We start from the raw sequence: 19,487 nt of genomic DNA, 5'->3' as shown, positions 1-19,487 counted from the left end.
CCTTTAAGCCTAGTTATACCAAAAACTAAAAAAGCTGAAAGTCAGTTTAACTATTCATATGAACAATTAAACAAATTAATATTTTTTTTTCATCACTTTAAATAAAAGTTGTGTCTTAGCTCAAGTGGTTAACTTGCAAGGCAATTCTAAGGTCGCAATTCGTATTTTAACAAAAAGAGACACATTATTATCTTTACAGCAAACACAAATAACCTATTGTTTGTGTTTATTTTTTAATAAAAATAAGAGGTGGATGATCTTTAAATGAACAAATAAAATTATTGGTCCATTCACGGCCATGGCCTCTAGGTGCATGCACTCTTGGCATGTTACTAGCAAGCCAGTCGCTAGGCCTAACCCTTTTGTATTTTTTTTTTGTTTTTCTTGTTTTTCTTTCTTTATAAAACAATTATTAGATTCATTTACTCTTCAATTTTGACATAATTTTTAAATATTATTATATATTTTTTTATTTTAATATTAATATTTTTTTCAATTATTATGTATTTAATATGAAAATAATAATACTAATAAGAAATTATTCATGAAAATTCGATTCAATTTTTTTTTTATTCTTAAATTTTTAAAATAGATTTTGAACTTGATTTTATCATATTTAAGATTTGTTTTAACTTTTATCACAAATAAAATACAACATATTATTTTAATATTTTTTATAAGCTTGCTTATTTTTTTTTTAAATCAATAATTATAGTTAAAAATATTGTGTTCACTAAAACAAATAAGAAATACTTTAATAGGAAAATTTATCATGATGAAAAATAAAATTCAAAACAATTATATTTTTATAGTTTAACAATAATGCCCAAAAAATTTCACTTTAAATATTTTAAAGTAATAAATACTTTTAAAAAATATACCGAAATACAGAATTACACATTAAAAGTTCAATTTTAATGCTTTTCACGAGTGCAACTCGTAAACAAACATATTCTGATCATAAAATTCAAACTTTAGAAATCAAATGTCGTTCGTTAACTGTAATAGAAACAAAAAATTCCGCTACTGAATTATTGCATAACTCGTCAAATAAAATAATCAAATTCAACCCCCTTGTTTCCTCCATAATTCCCGCCATTTGACACCTATTTTTTTTTTTTAACATAAACTCGCACCGCTTTTACCTTTGATTCTGTAATGTAAAACTAGAAAAAGGCAAAAAGCAAGAACCAAAATGAAATGGTAATTTCTGCATTTAAGCGGTAAGAATATACAGGCTTAGCCACACTGTACACACAAATGCTAAGAAAAATAAAATAAAAATGGTGTGCATTTACCATTTAAGCTCTTTAATGGTGGTCAAAGATGGACAAAAGAAGGGTAGACTCTACAGAGAGATGCCATTGCCATCACACTCTCTCTCTCTCTCTCTCTCTCTCTCTCTCTCTCTCTCTCTGTATAAAGTTGGATGTGTGTGCAGTTAGTAGTTAGTGTAGACAAAAGCAAAAGCCGGCTTCTCTCTTCTTACGTTCTATGTTCTCTCTCTCTGCCAACAATCCCCTCCCTCTCCTCACCCGCAAGCAATAACACACACCCAAGAAAGTTTTTTATTTTTTTAAAAAGAAAATAAAGTCTCTTTATATTCCCCTCTGCTATTGCTATTGGTGTTTCTTCAACTTGTCGATTCCTTTGCTTTGTCGTTTTGACTCGTGGGATAGAGAGAGAAGTTAATGTTATCCTAACTACCAGAGTTTCATTCCATGTTTCTTTTGATGGGATTTTGCTGAAACATATATTCAAGCAAAAACAAAAAAGAAGAAGACAAATGGGTTTTTAGAGTAATGAATTCTGATTGAGTTTCGGTTGCATCTCTGAGTTTTGAAGGATTCGTGAACCGCTTTGTTATTGGATTTCTGGAGATGGGTTGTTTTTCTTGTTTTGATTCAAGGGAAGAAGAGAAGCTGAATCAAGAGAAAAAATCTGTTGATCTAAAGCCAACTCTGCCTCCAGTTTCTTCTAACATTTCTAAGTTGTCTTCTGGTTAGTTGTTATTTTTTTTCTCGATAATCAATTTCTTTGCTTTCTTTGAATTAGTTGTTTCTTCATTATTTATGTCATCGCTTGATCTGATCTGGTTACTCTATGATTTTGATTGCTTGTTGATATCACAGTAATGCACTTTTCCCTATTTTATTGCCAGTACTTGATCAAATCTTAGAACGATAGGTTTAAGATTGGTTCTGGTAGACTCCACTGGATTTTCATATTGTTTGTAAAAAGCGTTTCTTTCTTTAGTGAAATGGGATCTTTCGATCAATTTGAGCATTCAGATTGGATCTGATTGGAGATTACAAGGTTGGAAAGATTGGGGTATTAGTAACTTAATTCAGTTATCAATTTGTTCAAAAGCTAACTTACGCTAAAATTCTAAGTATTGAGTCTCTCTGGAACTATCATCGATTGAAGGTTCAGTTTGTGGCCCTTGCTATGCAACTGTTTTATTGATATCCCTAAATTTGAGGTCTTACATTCTTGATATTATTGTGTGCAGTTGAAAGTAATTGATGGCTATTGATCTGAGGTTTTTTTTTTTTTAATGGAATTTACAGGAGCTGACAGGCTCAGATCAAGAAGCAATGACGTGCAATCCAAAAGGGAATTATCGAGTCCAAAGGATGCACCTGGTGTCAATATAGCTGCTCATATTTTTACTTTTCGTGAGCTTGCAGCTGCAACCAAGAATTTTAGGCCAGAGTGTTTCTTAGGGGAAGGAGGATTTGGACGTGTATATAAAGGGCGTCTTGAGAGCACTGGTCAGGTAAATTCTTCTAATTTTTTTGCTTCATGTGATTAATACACCTGTAAGCATTGATTTAGACCCTCTCCTTTTTGTTGAAGAATTATGTTGCTTGAAATAATGAGAGGAATGAAAAATTGAAATTGGCATCACCAATATACAAAGCAAAAGCAAAAAATGAAGTTAGACATTGCAAAGTTTGAATTGGTCATGATGATCTTGAAAAATAAAAACATTACCACTGTAGAACAAAATGACCTTTTGTTCTATGATGGATGGATGTTTCTATGTATAAAAGTATCACAGACAGTTGCCAACCCCCGCTACAGAGCCAGGTACAACAACACTTCAGGATCCTTATAAAACAGATTTGAATTCGATACAAGATTGATTCCAAAGTTAAATGCTATTTATAATCACATGAAAGTAAATTAAAGCCACTGGTCAATCAGATATACCAGAAAACAAGACTGCAAAAACTGTATCAGTTACTGCGATGTGATATATATGGTTTCTTAACCATTTGCATTTCTGAAGGCATAATGTAATTGAGATGTATTTCCTTTATTCCGTGGTTTATTTATCACAGCATACCTATCTGATCTACTTCATTCACAGTATTCACAGTTTAGCACAAGAGATCAATTCTAAAGTGGTTTCTCCTTTACCCCAACTTAGATGAGGACAAGAATATCAAGTTATGAGGATTTGTCTTTTGAATATCACATTCTTTGAATTGGGAGACCAAGGATTTAAGTATTGTTAAGTCACCAATAGATGAGCGTGGTTGTTATACTCTTTGTGTTGATATCAGAACCATGATAGGCTGATGCTATTATTCTAACGAGTCATCAACAGTGCCTTTAATATTTAGGCCAGTTAAACATAGGCCAACCCAATAACGTAATTTTCTTCTAACTGACTTTGTATCCTTCCCAGGCTGCTGTTACTGCTTGAAATTGATAGTGTTTCAAGGGAAGACCAGCATATATGAATGATTTTAACAAATTTTACTCTTCTTCATGCAAAGCATAAAATTATGATATCACAGTGAAAGTCTGGTGGGATTATGCTCAGGATATTCTTTGAAATTCATATTATACATTTGTGGACTAACAAGGGGACATTTTTTTCCTTTAAGAGGTGAAAATGGTTGAGTGCTTTTCATTTCTCCTTTCTTCCTTTTTTTTGCAGGCTGTTGCTGTCAAACAATTGGATAGGAATGGCCTCCAGGGTAATAGGGAATTTCTAGTGGAGGTTCTCATGCTGAGCCTTTTACATCATCCAAACCTTGTGAACCTGATTGGCTATTGTGCTGATGGGGATCAGCGGCTTCTTGTCTATGAATTTATGCCCTTGGGATCATTGGAAGATCACCTTCATGGTAACATTCCCTGCATTGCTAAACCTTCAATTTTGAATATTTATTGTTTCTCATTTATTTGTATTATCAAGGGTTACTAGCTTCTTACTATCAGTGTTAAACTCAATCATTGAACTGTCACAATAAAATCACCGCCCAATGCTGAGCATCAAAGTGAAAAATATCCTTAAAGACAAATTTCAACGATTGGACTACCTAAGAAGCATCATGACTGATGTCATAGAGAAGCTAAAGACAATATACAAGAGCATCATGACTGATGTCATAGTGTTAAGGTTGGTTAAAGCAAAGACAAGAGCATGGTCATGTCAGTTAGGTTATTGGATAATATACAAGTAGGGACATTTTGGATGGCTTATTGAACCAATTAGCTTTCACCACTTATTATGGTTAGAGGAGGTATCATGATCTCTCTTTCTTGTCCCTTTTACTGGCTGGTGATATTGATTTTCTTTAATGAAAAACTCGGCTGTGCATAAAAAGCCTGATGCTTGTTCTCTTGTCTTTCTGTTCTCCTCCCTTTTTTGGATTGATTGTACCATGATGATGCTAAAACATTCTGGTAGCTGAGGTGGATTTGGTTGTCATTTAGATAGCCAGTGACAGTGTAATGTCTATCATCATAGAACTGAGACATTGCTTCAATAGCTGCTGTAAATTAGTTACAATACTTGTGTTTGACCGGTGTAAAATTATGCTTGAATAAGGTAGTTTAGTTGTAAACAGTTATGTTTATTTCTGAGGCAATGCTCAAAATAAATACAAGGTCTGTATTCATTTTCTTAATTGACTTTTATTTTTGAGATATTAGAAGCTGGAATTCACTGTTCTGTGATCGGCATTGTCTAATCATTCAAATAGATAGATTAACCTCCACATTAATATTTTTCAACTGTCAATTCATTGGTTGCTTGCTTTGAATGAATACTTCAAAGATCAAAGATTGTGTCAGTTTTAATTTGAATAATTTGAAATAGGAAAGTAAAATTTACAAGGGACATGATGGTCATCGGCAAATAAGAAGGCAGGTATTGATATTTGAACACAGTAGGCTATTAAGATGTTAAAGCACTGAAGCACTCAAAGGAAAATGAAGTGTCATGCTTGAGATTTTAGGATAATGTGAAGTTAATGCTTGGTGTATGTGTACAATTCTCGAGTTGCTTCTCACTGAACAGATTTGCATATTTTTTGTCAACTAAATTCATATTGCTGAAGGGAAGGAGTGGCTATTAATGTTATTTTACTCACTGGAAGTTGATGGATTCTTCTGCAGACCTTCCACCTGAAAAGGAACCACTAGATTGGAACACGAGAATGAAGATAGCTGCAGGTGCAGCCAAAGGCTTAGAATACCTGCATGATAAAGCAAGTCCTCCTGTTATTTACAGGGATTTTAAGTCATCCAACATATTACTTGAAGAAGGATTTCATCCAAAGCTTTCTGATTTTGGGCTTGCAAAGCTTGGCCCCACCGGGGACAAGTCACATGTTTCCACCAGGGTTATGGGTACTTATGGCTATTGTGCTCCTGAGTATGCCATGACCGGACAATTGACTGTAAAATCTGACGTCTACAGTTTTGGGGTAGTGTTCTTAGAGCTGATTACTGGTCGTAAAGCCATTGACAGCACTCGACCACATGGAGAACAGAACCTCGTGACATGGGTAATAATCTTTGACCAATCTGAAGTTTACCCCATTCTTTATTGTCTTGTTGTCACACGTATTTCCTATGCTCATGTAATAATTGTGAGTTGACGGAGGTTCTACAATTATGCAGACACGTCCATTATTCAATGATCGTAGGAAATTCTCAAAATTGGCAGACCCGCGACTTCAGGGACGTTATCCAATGAGAGGACTCTACCAGGCTTTAGCTGTGGCATCCATGTGCATCCAGGAGCAAGCTGCTGCACGTCCTCTCATTGGGGATGTGGTCACCGCACTTTCTTATTTAGCAAACCAGGCATATGAACCTAATGGTCATGGCTACAGAGGTTTGGGGGACAGGGATGAGAAGAGACATAGAGAGGAGAGAGGTGGACAGTTATCAAGGAATGAGGAAGGCGGAGGATCTGGACGCAAATGGGATTTGGATGGATCTGAGAAAGAGGACTCGCCAAGAGAAACTGCTAGGATGTTAAACAGGGATTTGGATAGAGAACGAGCTGTTGCTGAGGCCAAGATGTGGGGAGAAAATTGGAGAGAAAAAAGACGACAAAGCGCTCAAGGAAGTTTTGATGGCAGTAATGGATAGCACGCAATAATAGTAGTAATAATGCCTGGCTGGCATCGTTTTTCCTTATTGTCTTGTTTCCTGCACTTCATCACCACCGAGTAAAGAAGAAACTTTGGAAATTTAAGCTTTGCTTGGACTGTCCATCCAGACAGCTGCTTGTAAGGAATTTGATGCCGGTTTCTTCTTAAAACTTGTTTTACCATTTTCTCTTCCCTTTGTTTAGTTTCCTTTTCGTTGAAACATAGAGCAAGATGATGATGATGATGATGATAACGAAGAAAAGCATAATCTGAGGGTGTACATTATCAGCTAGGAGAGCAAGAAAAGAACTTGACGTGTTTATAAAATTTTGAGAGTAAAGACGTCTGGGACGTGTTCTTTTTGCTCTTGTAGGTTCCTTCTGAGAATAAACATTTCTGCTGTCTGTATTCCTCGACAAAATTTTACCGAGTAATTATTGTAATTTTATCAACTAATTGATGTGGTAATCTCTTGATGAATGCTTGCATTTAAAGTACTTGTTTGTTAAGGTGAAAAAGATTAAATACAACCATATAACAGAATAGATTGCTTTTTCCCTGTTAATGACCACTTTACCAGAGCTGCTTTTCCCCGTTCTCGCGTGGTATGTTTTTTATTTTTATTAATTTTACTCTTTCACAATTTTTTTTAATTTTTTTTAATATTATATTATTTTAAGTATAATGCTTTATATTTTTTTTTTGTTGGGTTATATAACAATTCTATAAATTTAATTTTTTTATTTCAACTTTTAATATTAGATTTGTTAAAAGTGATGCTTTATAATAATTTTTTATTTGTTTTCTATGATTATCTTGGTTTTATGATTAAATCGCAAGTTTAATATGTTAACACCAATTGATTTTTTTTTTATTTAATCCTTCAAAAATCAGGTCGATTAAAAATTAAGTTTCATATTTTTTTTCTGATTTACTTCTATGAGGTTATCTCAATCTCATGATCAGAATTATAGGTTTAGCAAATTAACTTGAGTTGACTCGGGTATTTTTTTTTTAGTTTAATTTTTTTTCGACATTAAATTAATTAGAAATTGACCTTCATAATTTATTTAGAATCTCATGACCTAGATTATATATTTGATAAGAAATCTTGGTCAACCTAATATTTTATAATCTTAATCTTAATATTTTAAAAATTATCATTTAATATTCAATATGTTGTTGTATTAATATTTTAAAAAGATATCGTTTAATAAACATTATATTTTAAATTTATGATTAAAAAATTCTTTTATTAAAAAACACTTGCATGATTTTTTTTATGTTAAGGAAAAAATTAATTTAACCTACTGCGCATACTCAGACCAATTATCTGGTTTTTATCTATACTCTGGTCCAGCTGCACCATGTTTTTATCAAATATGGATGTCTCTCTCATGTTGCATTAGATGAAAGGGGATCTAACTCCAAGGGGTTGGTTTAGAGATTAAAAAAAAGAAGACTCTTTATTTTTATATTTTTTTATTGGAACTTTGGGATCAGTGTCCATAGAAACTGCAAGATTTCTGTAAATATATTAAAAAATATGAAAAAAGTGTTCTTTAAAACATCTAAAAGAATTTAATACAGTACTTTAGAAGCAAAAGAAAGATAAAAAATTAGAAGCCACCGCAATAACGAAACAGAATTCATGAACCTTCCCTACACGGGCTTAAGGTGGAAGTGTTTTATGTGGCCTGCCCAGAATCAAGGGTCGATCGGAGAAGACGACATGAAGATGGGTTCGCAAGATGCTACACTGTCTGTTTCACCAAGCACTCTCGGTCAAGTATATTGATGTGGAAGATAAAAAACATACAAAATTAACATATAGAAGTCTTCCCGCTTATACAGGGGAGAAGCGGGAAGCTTTTGATTCATACATCCCTTATAACAGGAGAGAAGCGGACACATCCCGCTTTTACAGAGTGTACAACATGAAATTAATGCTACTTACTGGTAGGGGATCGATGGCATGGCATCGTATGATCATTGGCGAGGAAGTTTGTAACAAGGTTGTAATAAATAAATACATGTAAATCAAACTGCACATTCATTTGATTGGAGCTTATCCTGTGAAGCTTCCATGGTTTTCTCATCCTCCTTAGCCTCCTCTGTCTGGTCGTGCTCCTCAGCACCTCCATTCACGTCAGGTTTTGCATCGACCGGATAAACTTCAGGGGCCCCTACTGCGCCTAATATGACAATACTCTTTAAGTTTTGACCTGGCAGCTTCTTTTTCTCTTCAACCTTCTGTGCATTCCTGTAGATCCCATATAGCAGCATCTGAAGTAACCCCAAGATGAAGCCCAAGATGTTCGGAAGCTGCAAGTTCACAAGGAAACACAGAATCAGTTGATGGCTGAACTGAAATAGGTAGATATTTTGTCGTTTTGAAGTAATGCATGGAAATTACTTACAGCGATACACAAGTCCTTGAGTAGAAGGCCGTAGGCAAACCACATGACCGCGCTCAAAGTAAGGAAAAATGACAGGGTGAAGGGCATGAACTCGACGCTCTTTGTTCGAATTACTTGTTTCTACAAAAAACCCAGTAAACGATAGATGAAAAACATGAAGCTAGCTATATAAGATCACGAACTCGCATCTCGGTTCAGATGTCAAAACTCACCAGGATGTTTAAAGGTGCTGCAAAGACGCACACGGAAAAGGCAACGCAAAGCCAACCAAGAACCTTAACACGTACTGAACCACTCACTAGAAAATGTGCAAGGAGAAGGATCAAAGAGAACAACCCCATGTTCATAGAAATAAGGAGTTTGATTGTTGAGACCTGCATCCGAAGATTCAATTCCTATTATTAATCTGGATTGTTAATTATAAGTTAAGACTTGAGTTTCAAATAAAGCAATGGTGGTAATCGATGAAGGTATATATATACCCTGCTCTCTCTTGCTGCATAAACAATATAGATGGCAATGTAAGTAGTCTCCACGATACATCCAAATGAGTTGATGGTGACAAGAAGAATTGTATCTTTTTTTAGCATTGCATAGTAGAGCCAAAGCATAGAACTGAACAATGCCATGAGATAAGGCAACGACTGGAAATCTTCTGTTGATTTTTTTTTGAAAATTCGGATAAATGTTGGCCTGCAAAAAAAAAAAAAAAGTTTCCTTACAATTCCGTCATCGAACTTCATAATCAAGAATGAAGAAGAACACATCCTGCTTATAAAGCTAGAGAAAAACGCCCTGCACTTACACTGGAGCCAAGTACACCATGGTTGAAATAATGTTTCCTGTCATCAGGCAAAAAAGAATTTTATTGATTTGTCAGTTTGTCATCGATAAAAATAAACAACAACATGAATCACCATTTCGATATAATAATAAAAAATGAACGGGAACACAGTTAGGATTGACCAAAAAAAAATAAATGCTTTCTTGTTTTAAACTTTCTGCAAGGTGGCAAGAAGATATCTCGATAATCTCCCCTATTTTTTGCCAAGCTTAGTTTCTCTAGAGGAAAGGAGTATAGGTAGAACATAATTTTATTACCACGTTCATATTAAGTAGAAGAAGTAAGGATCTGTAGGCATTATTGCAAGTAACTATCTAGCTAGAAACGAACTGCATGTATCATGATGTTATGTCTATATATATATATACCCAGAATGCCAAATGCGAATGCCAAATGGAGAATGCTCGTCACTGCCATCTCTACTTCCTCCTCGAAAATAAAGTAAAAAACACCAAAACACAATCTGATCTCTCTATATGTGATAAAAAGGAGAAGCAGAGGGATTCAAGCAAGAGAATCCCCTGCGTTCTGTCCGAGGATTTCTAGCTAACTATAACCCTCTCTCTCAATGATCTCGTGAAAGCAATTGGAGCGGATGGAAAGCTAGAGTTTTGCGCAGCCCTTATATACACAAAAAAACACTCACACTGTTCATTCTTGTGCGTGACAGGTAGAGAATTAGTAGGTGACGTTGCCCCATTTCATTCTGCCTACTTACGTTAGCGTTTTTAATTCTTTATTGTTATTTTTTAAAATGTTTTATTTTAAAAATAAATCACACAAGAAAGTGTAGTGTTTATAATTTATTTTTGATATTAACATATTAAAACAATAAAAACATCATAAAAAATTAATTTAAAATAATACAAATTAATTTTTTTTAATATGTTTGACTAAGCCACGAAAACAAACGGTCATTACATTTCCTTATCCCACTTACCCTTCTCCTCGCGTGCCTACAATTCACACCACTTAATGGGTATGTATAAAAAAAAATTAATCTCTTCTAAGATTTTCACCGAGAGATGTTTCTCTTTTCAGAATTATGTTAATGTTTGTAATTCTTCATTATTGTTTTTTAAAATGTTTTATTTTAAAAATAAATCACACAAGAAAGTATAATATTTATAATTTATTTTTGATATTAACATATTAAAACAATAAAAAAATCATAAAAAAATAATTTAAAATAATACAAATTAATTTTTTTTTAATATGTTTGACTAAGCCACGAAAACAAACGGTCATTACATTTCCTTATCCCACTTACCCTCCTCCTCGCGTGCTTACAATTCACACTACTTAATGGGCATGTATCCAAAACAAATTAATCTCTTCTAAGATTTTCATCAAGAGATGTTTGTCTTTTCTTCCTTTTTTTTTTACATGCCTAGGTACTAATTAATCTATAAGTTCATTTATAACTTAATTATTTTCATCCATTTTATTTTTCAATTTATTTTGATTTTCTATTTATTAAAAAAATAGTGAAATACAAAAAAAGTAAGCATGATGAAAAGATATACAATAAAAAGATATTTTTTGAAAAAAAATATTATTAAATTAAGTATGATCAATACTGATCAAATAACAATTCACACCAATTAATCAACATGTATCCAAAAAAAATTAATCTCTTCTAAGATTTTCACCGAGAGATGTTTCTCTTTTAATCCTTTTTTACATGGCTAGGTACTAATTAATCTTTAAGTCCATTTGTAACTTAACTATTTTCCTCTATTTTATTTTTTTCAATTTATTTTGATTTTTTATTTATAAAAAATAGAAAAGTAAAAAAAAAAGTAGGCATGATGAAATGATAGACGATAAAAAGATATTTTTTTCAAAAAATATTATTAAATTAAGTACGATCAATAGTACTGATCAAATAACAATTCACATCAATTAATGGACATGTATCCACACAAAAAAATAATCTCTTCTAATATTTTTACCGAGAGATGTTTCTCTTTTAATCCTTTTTTACATGGCCAGGTACTAATTAATCTATAAGTTCATTTCTTACTTAATTATTTTCCTCTGTTTTATTTTTTTAATTTATTTTGGTTTTCTATTTATAAAAAAATAGAAAATTAAGATAATTCTAAGGTAAGGTTTCTACGTTACTAACATACAGCAAGGCTATCCCCGATTGCACAGCTCAATTCACCTGACCTCTGCACAGCTTTGTTTTTTGTTATATTCTTTTTAGCGGTTTCCATACCTCCTCTGATAATTCTTCTTCTCTTCTTGAATTCTCTAAACAAAAAGAAAAAGGGAAAAAAACAAACACGCATTGCCACGTCGGCAGGCATGAGTTGTAGTATTTCTGTTTTTGTTTGAAACGCGCTGGTGTCCATGCGCGCATGTTTTTTACTCATTATGGAGGGGATCTTGCTCTTGTTTTTCCCCTTCAAGCCGCCATCTGTTTTTGCATAATCAACGACATATCTTATATAACTAGTTGCATTACCTTGTGATATTATGGGTTATTTTTTTTATATAAAAAATATCAAAAAAATTAAAATTTAAAAATATTAGGTTTTTCTGCAAAACTATACCCAATAGTTTTAGGTTTGGTTGCAATTACTGATCTAAAATACCAAACCTAAAAGTAATATTTATAATATTAATAATAACATTAAACTTGCATGACTCAAGTTTAAGTGAACCTGACTGCTACACAGGACCCAAGAATATTTGATTTTTATTTTAATTTAATTTTTTTAAATTATTTTCTACTCAATTTATTAGATCTTTTTTAAAAAATCATTTTAGTAAAATTATTGATGGTCTTATAGATGGATTAAGTTCTTTGGTATATTCTAGAGAGTTTGAAAAAAATTAATAGAAATATCACTCCCACTATTTAATCACCAATAAAATTAAATTTTCAATAATATTAAAAAAATCACCATTTAACTATGATAGCGGTAACATTTTTTTTTTTCAATAATAATTCTAGAGGTTTACATGTTGCATTACCCATGACCAACAAAACAAGAATTACCTATAAAAGACTTTCATACGAGCAGTAACTACCAATAAGCTTATCCTTAAAAATCATGTTGACAGAATCATTGTCTAAGTACCGATGAAATATTCCACTTGGAATATATCAATAAGTGAAAGGTATAGGGAAAGTCTAAAGTGCTTTTTTCACGCCTTTTAAAATATTACTTAATTAGGTGGCCTTCAACTGGTAAAAATATTTGACATGGCTATTTCATAAATATCAATGATTATTTTTTATTATTTGTTTAGGGTAATATGTTATATATTTAGGCGGCCTTCATTTCTCAATTTGTGGTTCTTGTCGAAGCTTAAAATACTTTTCTAATCCACTATTTTACTGTTTTTTTTCTTTTTTTTTCTTGATTTTGATATTTATAGGTTCATTAGACTCTAATTAATCTAGTTAAACCAGGTTAATTCACTAAAAAATAAAACTCATTGAGCAATGATATATTTTATTTATAAAATTAAAACTCAACCTTGTTTAATTGAAAGAAGCACTGAAATATGTAAACCAACTATCGGTATTGTTTAATTTGATTATATGTAATAAGGATTTGGGGTGTAATAATTTAGGATGTTTTTGGAAATTTTTTAAAAATATTAAAAACATATTAATTTATAATTTTTTTAAAATACAAGTTAAATCACGTTTCCAAACCCAAAGCCAGACGGTCTACGGTCTGGTAGTCTGGAAGGTGCATAAAATGAACCGAGAGGACCCCACTGCTGGTGCTACTTCTGTTATCCATGTCCACAAAACATGAAAATACTGATAATTTTCCTTGAAATAAAGAGAGGAGAGAGAGAAAATGAAATCAACGGCTTTTGTGTGTTTCCGTGAAGGCGTTTAATCCTGTGTTTTTGTCTGTTTTTTCAATTAAATGTAAAAATGTACGTACGATCACTGTCCTTGTAATCAAACAATTATTGGTCTTCCGATTTCAATGATTAAAGGGACATCAAACTGAGCAAGAAACCCACTGAGAAAAGAAAGGGTTCAAATCAGCGTGTATATGTAATCTCTACCTGACAGCAGGGTGAAAAAAAGTGGAAGGCGTGCACCCAACCAACCCTGGGGCTGACATTTTTTTCCTGAAAATATCAAATGCTATGAGCTAACGCGTCGCACAATTGACACTACTTGGAAGGTGACAACCAAAAACGAGAAAATTTCCAGTAAGTAGGTCGATTCCTTTGACAAAATAGTTTTTATAGATAAACATCAAAGTAAATGCTCTCTTGATATTTACTTGGTGAAAAAAAAAAAAAAAAAAACATATTGATATATTATGTATACAAACATAATTATCAAAAAAATAAACATGAAAGTGGAATTCATCGACACCCCTCCCCCCTTTCCACAACAAATAACAAAATCCTCTATTTTATTACAAATCAACCTCTCAAAATAAATTCGGTCACCCTTAAACTTAGTTTGCAAGTATCCCTTTTATTTAATTTTTTTTTTTGGATTTTTCACATTAAATAAGCAAAACTACCTATTTTTTGTTTAAACTTGATTTTAAAAAGTTCATTTTTATTGCATTTTTTATAGTATATGTAATTTGTTTACGTGTTTACTTGTTTTGTAGCCTTTTTTTCTCATAGAATTTTATTTTCTAAATGTATGATTTATACATGTTAGAGTTTACTTAAAGTTTTGAAAAATTAAATTTGTTTGTAATTTAGAAAAAAAAAATTGATTTTGAATCTGTGACTTAGGTGTTCTGTAATGAAATAAATAATGGCTTATTTAATGGATTCATTTTATATTTTTTTGATTTTATTGTTGGGCTAAAAAATTCATTAAATGTATATGAATTTGAATTTATATAGATAATTGATAATAATTAGAATATTATTAAAGTATATTGAATAAGTTTTATTTAAACCAGTGTTAGCTAATTTACTTAGTTCAAATAATTAATTGATACATGTTGTCATGATCAATTTTCTATACAGGTTTGATATAAGTAATGGATTATCGTTTATAGATATATCGATATTCACTTAAAAGATTGCACGAGATAAATTATTGTAATGGGGTTGAGAGTTTTATTAATTATACACTATCTAATCCAAAAAATATTAGTGGATGCGGTATTAGAAGTTCATTTAAGAGGGATTAAAATAAAAATTTTCTCAATCCAGATGTTGTAATTATGAAATTTCTACAGGAATGGTTCATAGAAAAATACTTGTGTTGGTTTGCACATGGAGAACCATATATTCCTTGTGAGATCGTGGTAGAAATGATGGTTATGTTAACTTCTAGTTTTAGCAATGTGCATAAGTTATAGATGACAATAGTAATCCTTATAGGAATATGGTTATAAATGCAATGAGAATGAATATAAGTTATGCAGATGAATGTCCAATAATAGATGAAGAACTATATACAGACACTGCCAGGTTTTTTTTATCTTTTAAAAGACTATGGCAAATCATTATATAATGGGTACATGAATAACGGTAAATTATCAGTCATTGCACAGGTGTTCACCATTAAGTCAAATCATGGGTTGAGTGAGGCCGATTACGACATGATTGTTGAATGGGCTATAAGCATTGTTAAATCCATGATAAAACCCCTTGGCCTAGGATACAAGAAAATCAACATGTGTATAAACTTTTGCATGTTATATCGCCTTGAAAATACAGAGTTGACTAAGTACAAAACATGTGAGCATGCTCATTACAAACTTGTAATCGGTAGGGGAATGACCCTTGCCATATATAGAGAACTTGGATATTTTTCAGTCACTCATAGACTCCAAAGATTATTCATGTCTTCAAAGACTGTTGAGCAATAACATGACATCATTCACATGATGTGATGGATGGAGTAATGGTGCACCTATCCGATGGTGAAACCTGAAACATTTTAATAAGGTGCACCATTAGTTTTCAATAAAATCAAGGAATATACATATTTTTTTAGGTTTATAGATATTAAGGCTACCTGAACGGTAACATCAACGATGAAATGGTCGATGGAAGTGTAATTATTTTAATGGAATAAGGTTCCCAAAATTCCTGAATGGAAACCAATAATTGATGCACGATTCAGAAAGTTCAAGGTTAATATTAACTTAAATATCTTTTTATTATATTAATTCGATTAGTTTATTAATATTAAGGAACTAATTCTTTTACAAATTTGAGTTGCAAGGAAAATTTTTACTAGGACAGGGCTACCAACGTTGTTGCAAGGAGCTATGGGGAGAATCACGCTATAACTAGGAAAGAATGAAATCAAAATAAATATTTTTTATCCAAATATTAAAATTTTATTTTTCATTTAATAACCGATAATTCATTTCTACCATATAGGTTATGTGATTTTTGATACAAGACTAAAAAAGCCAAAACAATATGCTAAAAAAAAGAGAGCTTCCAAGATTGAAAGATGTGGCGGTTTAAAAGAATTTTAGACCTTCATATATCTCAAAAGTTGTATGGACAAAATATATTTAGCATGTGACGTCCGATCATTTCATGTAATGATCACAATCTAGTGCAGAGAAGTGGAACTCGCATATTCACAGTTTCATTACCATGCCTACCAACGGATCCATTTTGTTTATTTTGCATGTAAAATGGATGGTAAGATTCTTTTTTATTACATCTATATTTTTAATTGTTGTTTTATAAGATATGTTTAACCAGCAATATTTTTTTCTTGCAAGATAAAATTCTTGAACACGAACCAAGACCGATTGAGCTTTTTGTGGAAATGTACGTATGAAATGATAACCATCATAAAGGGGTGCAACAGCTCTTAGATAGCCGAGCTCAGTACTTCATGGTATGTTAGATTTCAACAATTGCTTTTCTTAAGTTATTATTTTTTTGAATTTGATGAATTTGTTTTTTCAAGAAACATATAACACCCAATTACAAGAGAGATCCCAGAACAATATTTCGACTCATTCGAAACTATGATTAGAGGAAGGATTATCAAGTGGACCTGATAGAAATTAGGTTTACGATACATTAAACACTACGAGCGATGACTTGTAGACAATCCAAAGTGTTTCAACTATTGGATGCTCGCAATTGTTTTCGAGAATTCAAACTCAAGATTTTAATATGATTTTAAATGAAATAATTGAAGTTTGGATAGCCCACTTTATTGTTGAGATAGAATGACTTAGTGTTGAGACGACTGAACTTCAACAATTATACATGAAGCTGAAATCACAGATGCGTGGTACATGTTCTCCCTATTATTGCCTTCCCAGTCCCGACAAAGACTCCCTCCTTCTCCATTTCACTCTCTTCTAGATGAATTATATTTGAAATGATAAATTTTAAAATCTATAATGAATATTTGATTCTTATTTTAATTTAATTTCTTTAAATTATTTTCTACTCAGTTTATTAGATCTTTTTAAAAAAATCATTTTAGTAAAATTATTGACGGTCTTATAGATGGATTAAGTTCTTTGGTATATTCTAGAGAGTTTGAAAAAAATTAATGGAAATGTCACTGCCACTATTTAATCACCAATAAAATTAAATTTTTAGTAATATTAAAAAAATCATCATTTAACTATGATAGCGGTAACATTTTTTTTTTTTCAATATTAATTCTAGAGGTTTACATGTTGCATTACCCATGACCAACAAAACAAGAATTACCTAGAAAAGACTTTCATACGAGCAGTAACTACCAATAAGCTTATCGTTAAAAATCATGTTGACAGAATCATTGTCTAAGTACCGATGAAATATTCCACTTGGAAAATGTAGAATTCTGGTAGTAGTGTGATAGTTATTGATGATTTGTAGACATCCATCTCCTATTATGATTGAATGTAGACAGTAGCTAGCTACCTAGGCAGAGCTGTTAGAGGATGTGATCCGTTGGCTAACACACTTCAAATTTCACTGAAAAACCTCGGATGTACTTACTAGGTATGTGCGTTTCAAGTGTCGCCTTCTTCTTCAATTTCTTCCGTTGGTTTTAGCCACTTCACCACATCATTATGGTGATAAGAGGTCAGGTGGGGTAAGTAAACATGATGATCATGACAAATGCATTCCCTGCAGCTGTGGGAACCTTAAGTGGATGTTTACTGGATTCATTTAATAACATTCCAGCAAGCTCAACAGATGTAGACATGCTTTTTTAGGCGATATAAAGCTGAGCTCCCCAACTTCAAATCAACTTCTTATCCCTGTGTTTCTGCTGACAAAAATGAAGTGGAAATCGCTTGATTGCGTGCAAGCTGAAGATAAATCTTCAGTATCCCTTATCTCTGCAGCATTTCAAACTCACTTAGTGATCGGCACGTCATTCTTTTTTTACTTTTCACTGTTGAGTGAATCCTCCGAAGATCACGAACTGCATCAATCCTGAGTGGACCAATCAACAATCAACCGCATTAACTCGAATTCTCAATACATGCAAAATTATTAGTTTAGAATTGTATTTAGTTAATGATTTAGTGGAATTGTTCAGGAAGGTTCTATGGTGTAGTGGTTAGCACTCTGGACTTTGAATCCAGCGACCTGGGTTCGACTCCCGGTAGGACCTTTTATCTTCTTTCATTTAATTTTTTCATTAATTTTTCGAGTAATTTCTCAGAGACCACAAAGCCAGAAATGGAGCACTACTATACTCTCCATATCTTCAAAAAATCCCCAAATCCAGGTGTTTTCCACTTCAAATCCCTACCGCCTATCTCAGCGCAATGTCTTATCACGTGACCCTCGCCGAATTCGCAATTGCTCTCCAATCCATCGACAAAACCCTAACGCGTTTGTCATCATCCTTCTTCTCCGGAATCGACATCAGAACTCTAAACTCTATCACCAACGATTCTGGCGATCGTGGATTGTCAAAGAGAGGCTCTGATGAGACCTTAAGTTCCCGCAGGACGCAATCACAGCGATCGAGCGGTGCAGGAAGCCGGTGATCGCTGCGATAGAAGGAGCGTGTATTGGTGGCGGTACTGATATTGTGATAGCCTGTGACATCTGGTTCCGCAGTAAAGATGCTTTCTTTTCAGTTAAGGAAGCTGGTTTGGGATTAACGGCGGATTCGTGGACATTACAGAGGTTGTCGGGGATTGTTGAGCTTCGTAATGCAATGGAATTGGCCTTGACTGGTCTGAGGTTCTCGGGTCAGGAAGCCAAGGATTTGGGTCTGGTTTATCGGGTTGTCGGGTCTAGAGGAATTGCATGAGGGTGTGAGAATCACGTCAGCAGCTTTAAAATTTAGAAATTAGTCCAGCGGTGTGTATTTAAAGTTCCCCCAAGCTGGGCAAGGCTGGGTCGGGTTAGGTTTTTCTTGGTATGTACATATGGGTGTACATAACTTATATTTAATTTAACTAACCTTAATAATTAAACTAATAATTAATTACATGCTTATTAAAATTATGTTCTTTCTAATTAATGATGCTATAATTGGCATGAAGTTGCTGACAGTGTCACTTCACATGCCTTTTTAAATTTTTATTTTATAATTTATTGGTTTTGATAGGGAGGAGAGTACTCAAACGCAGAGTCTTCTGTAAAATCAAAGGCATAAAAAACTCTTTCTTTGCCGAACAATAAATATTATTTTCAAGCTCTGTAAGTGATCAACCATCACTTTACTCGTTAATTGAGACTAATTCTCCTTTTCTTTATAAATCTCACGTCAACTCGGTATATTTAAGTGATATTTGATAAATATTTTAAAATACTAATTTCAATATTTAAATCTATTATTTTATTTTTCGAGGGAGGTAGATACAAATAGAGTGATGTTGGGCCCCTAACAGAGCATGTCCCTCTAGAGTGGGCCTC

At 32.8% G+C, this 19,487-nt stretch overlaps 3 protein-coding genes and 1 non-coding gene across 4 annotated transcripts; 3 read left to right on the top strand and 1 right to left on the bottom strand.

Annotated features, from left to right (window-relative positions):
- Positions 1 to 1,390: 1,390 nt before the first annotated feature.
- Positions 1,391 to 6,901, top strand: LOC118054462 (serine/threonine-protein kinase PBS1). The gene is made up of 5 exons (XM_035066058.2): positions 1,391 to 2,001; positions 2,571 to 2,779; positions 3,953 to 4,142; positions 5,419 to 5,810; positions 5,926 to 6,901. Exons 1-5 carry the CDS (start codon positions 1,881 to 1,883, stop codon positions 6,400 to 6,402), a joined length of 1,389 nt encoding a protein of 462 aa, XP_034921949.1. The 5' UTR covers positions 1,391 to 1,880; the 3' UTR covers positions 6,403 to 6,901.
- A 1,269-nt stretch (positions 6,902 to 8,170) lies between these two features.
- On the bottom strand, positions 8,171 to 10,250 carry LOC118054461 (bidirectional sugar transporter N3). The gene is made up of 6 exons (XM_035066057.2): positions 10,037 to 10,250; positions 9,630 to 9,666; positions 9,307 to 9,517; positions 9,037 to 9,198; positions 8,825 to 8,944; positions 8,171 to 8,729 (listed from the first exon to the last, which is right to left on the bottom strand). The coding sequence occupies exons 1-6, from the start codon at positions 10,083 to 10,085 to the stop codon at positions 8,445 to 8,447; spliced, it is 864 nt and encodes a 287-aa protein (XP_034921948.2). The 5' UTR covers positions 10,086 to 10,250; the 3' UTR covers positions 8,171 to 8,444.
- Positions 10,251 to 18,156: 7,906 nt separating this feature from the next.
- Positions 18,157 to 18,228, top strand: TRNAQ-UUG (transfer RNA glutamine (anticodon UUG)). The gene has a single exon. It is a non-coding gene; the product is annotated as a tRNA-Gln (tRNA).
- Positions 18,229 to 18,385: 157 nt separating this feature from the next.
- LOC118054562 (uncharacterized) lies at positions 18,386 to 18,879 on the top strand. The gene is made up of 2 exons (XM_035066202.1): positions 18,386 to 18,606; positions 18,684 to 18,879. Exons 1-2 carry the CDS (start codon positions 18,386 to 18,388, stop codon positions 18,877 to 18,879), a joined length of 417 nt encoding a protein of 138 aa, XP_034922093.1.
- Positions 18,880 to 19,487: the final 608 nt, after the last annotated feature.

Source organism: Populus alba, chromosome 3 (assembly GCF_005239225.2).
Source record: "Populus alba chromosome 3, ASM523922v2, whole genome shotgun sequence".
Classification (NCBI taxonomy): Eukaryota; Viridiplantae; Streptophyta; class Magnoliopsida; order Malpighiales; family Salicaceae; genus Populus; species Populus alba.
This window is presented reverse-complemented; position numbering and strand designations above follow the sequence as displayed.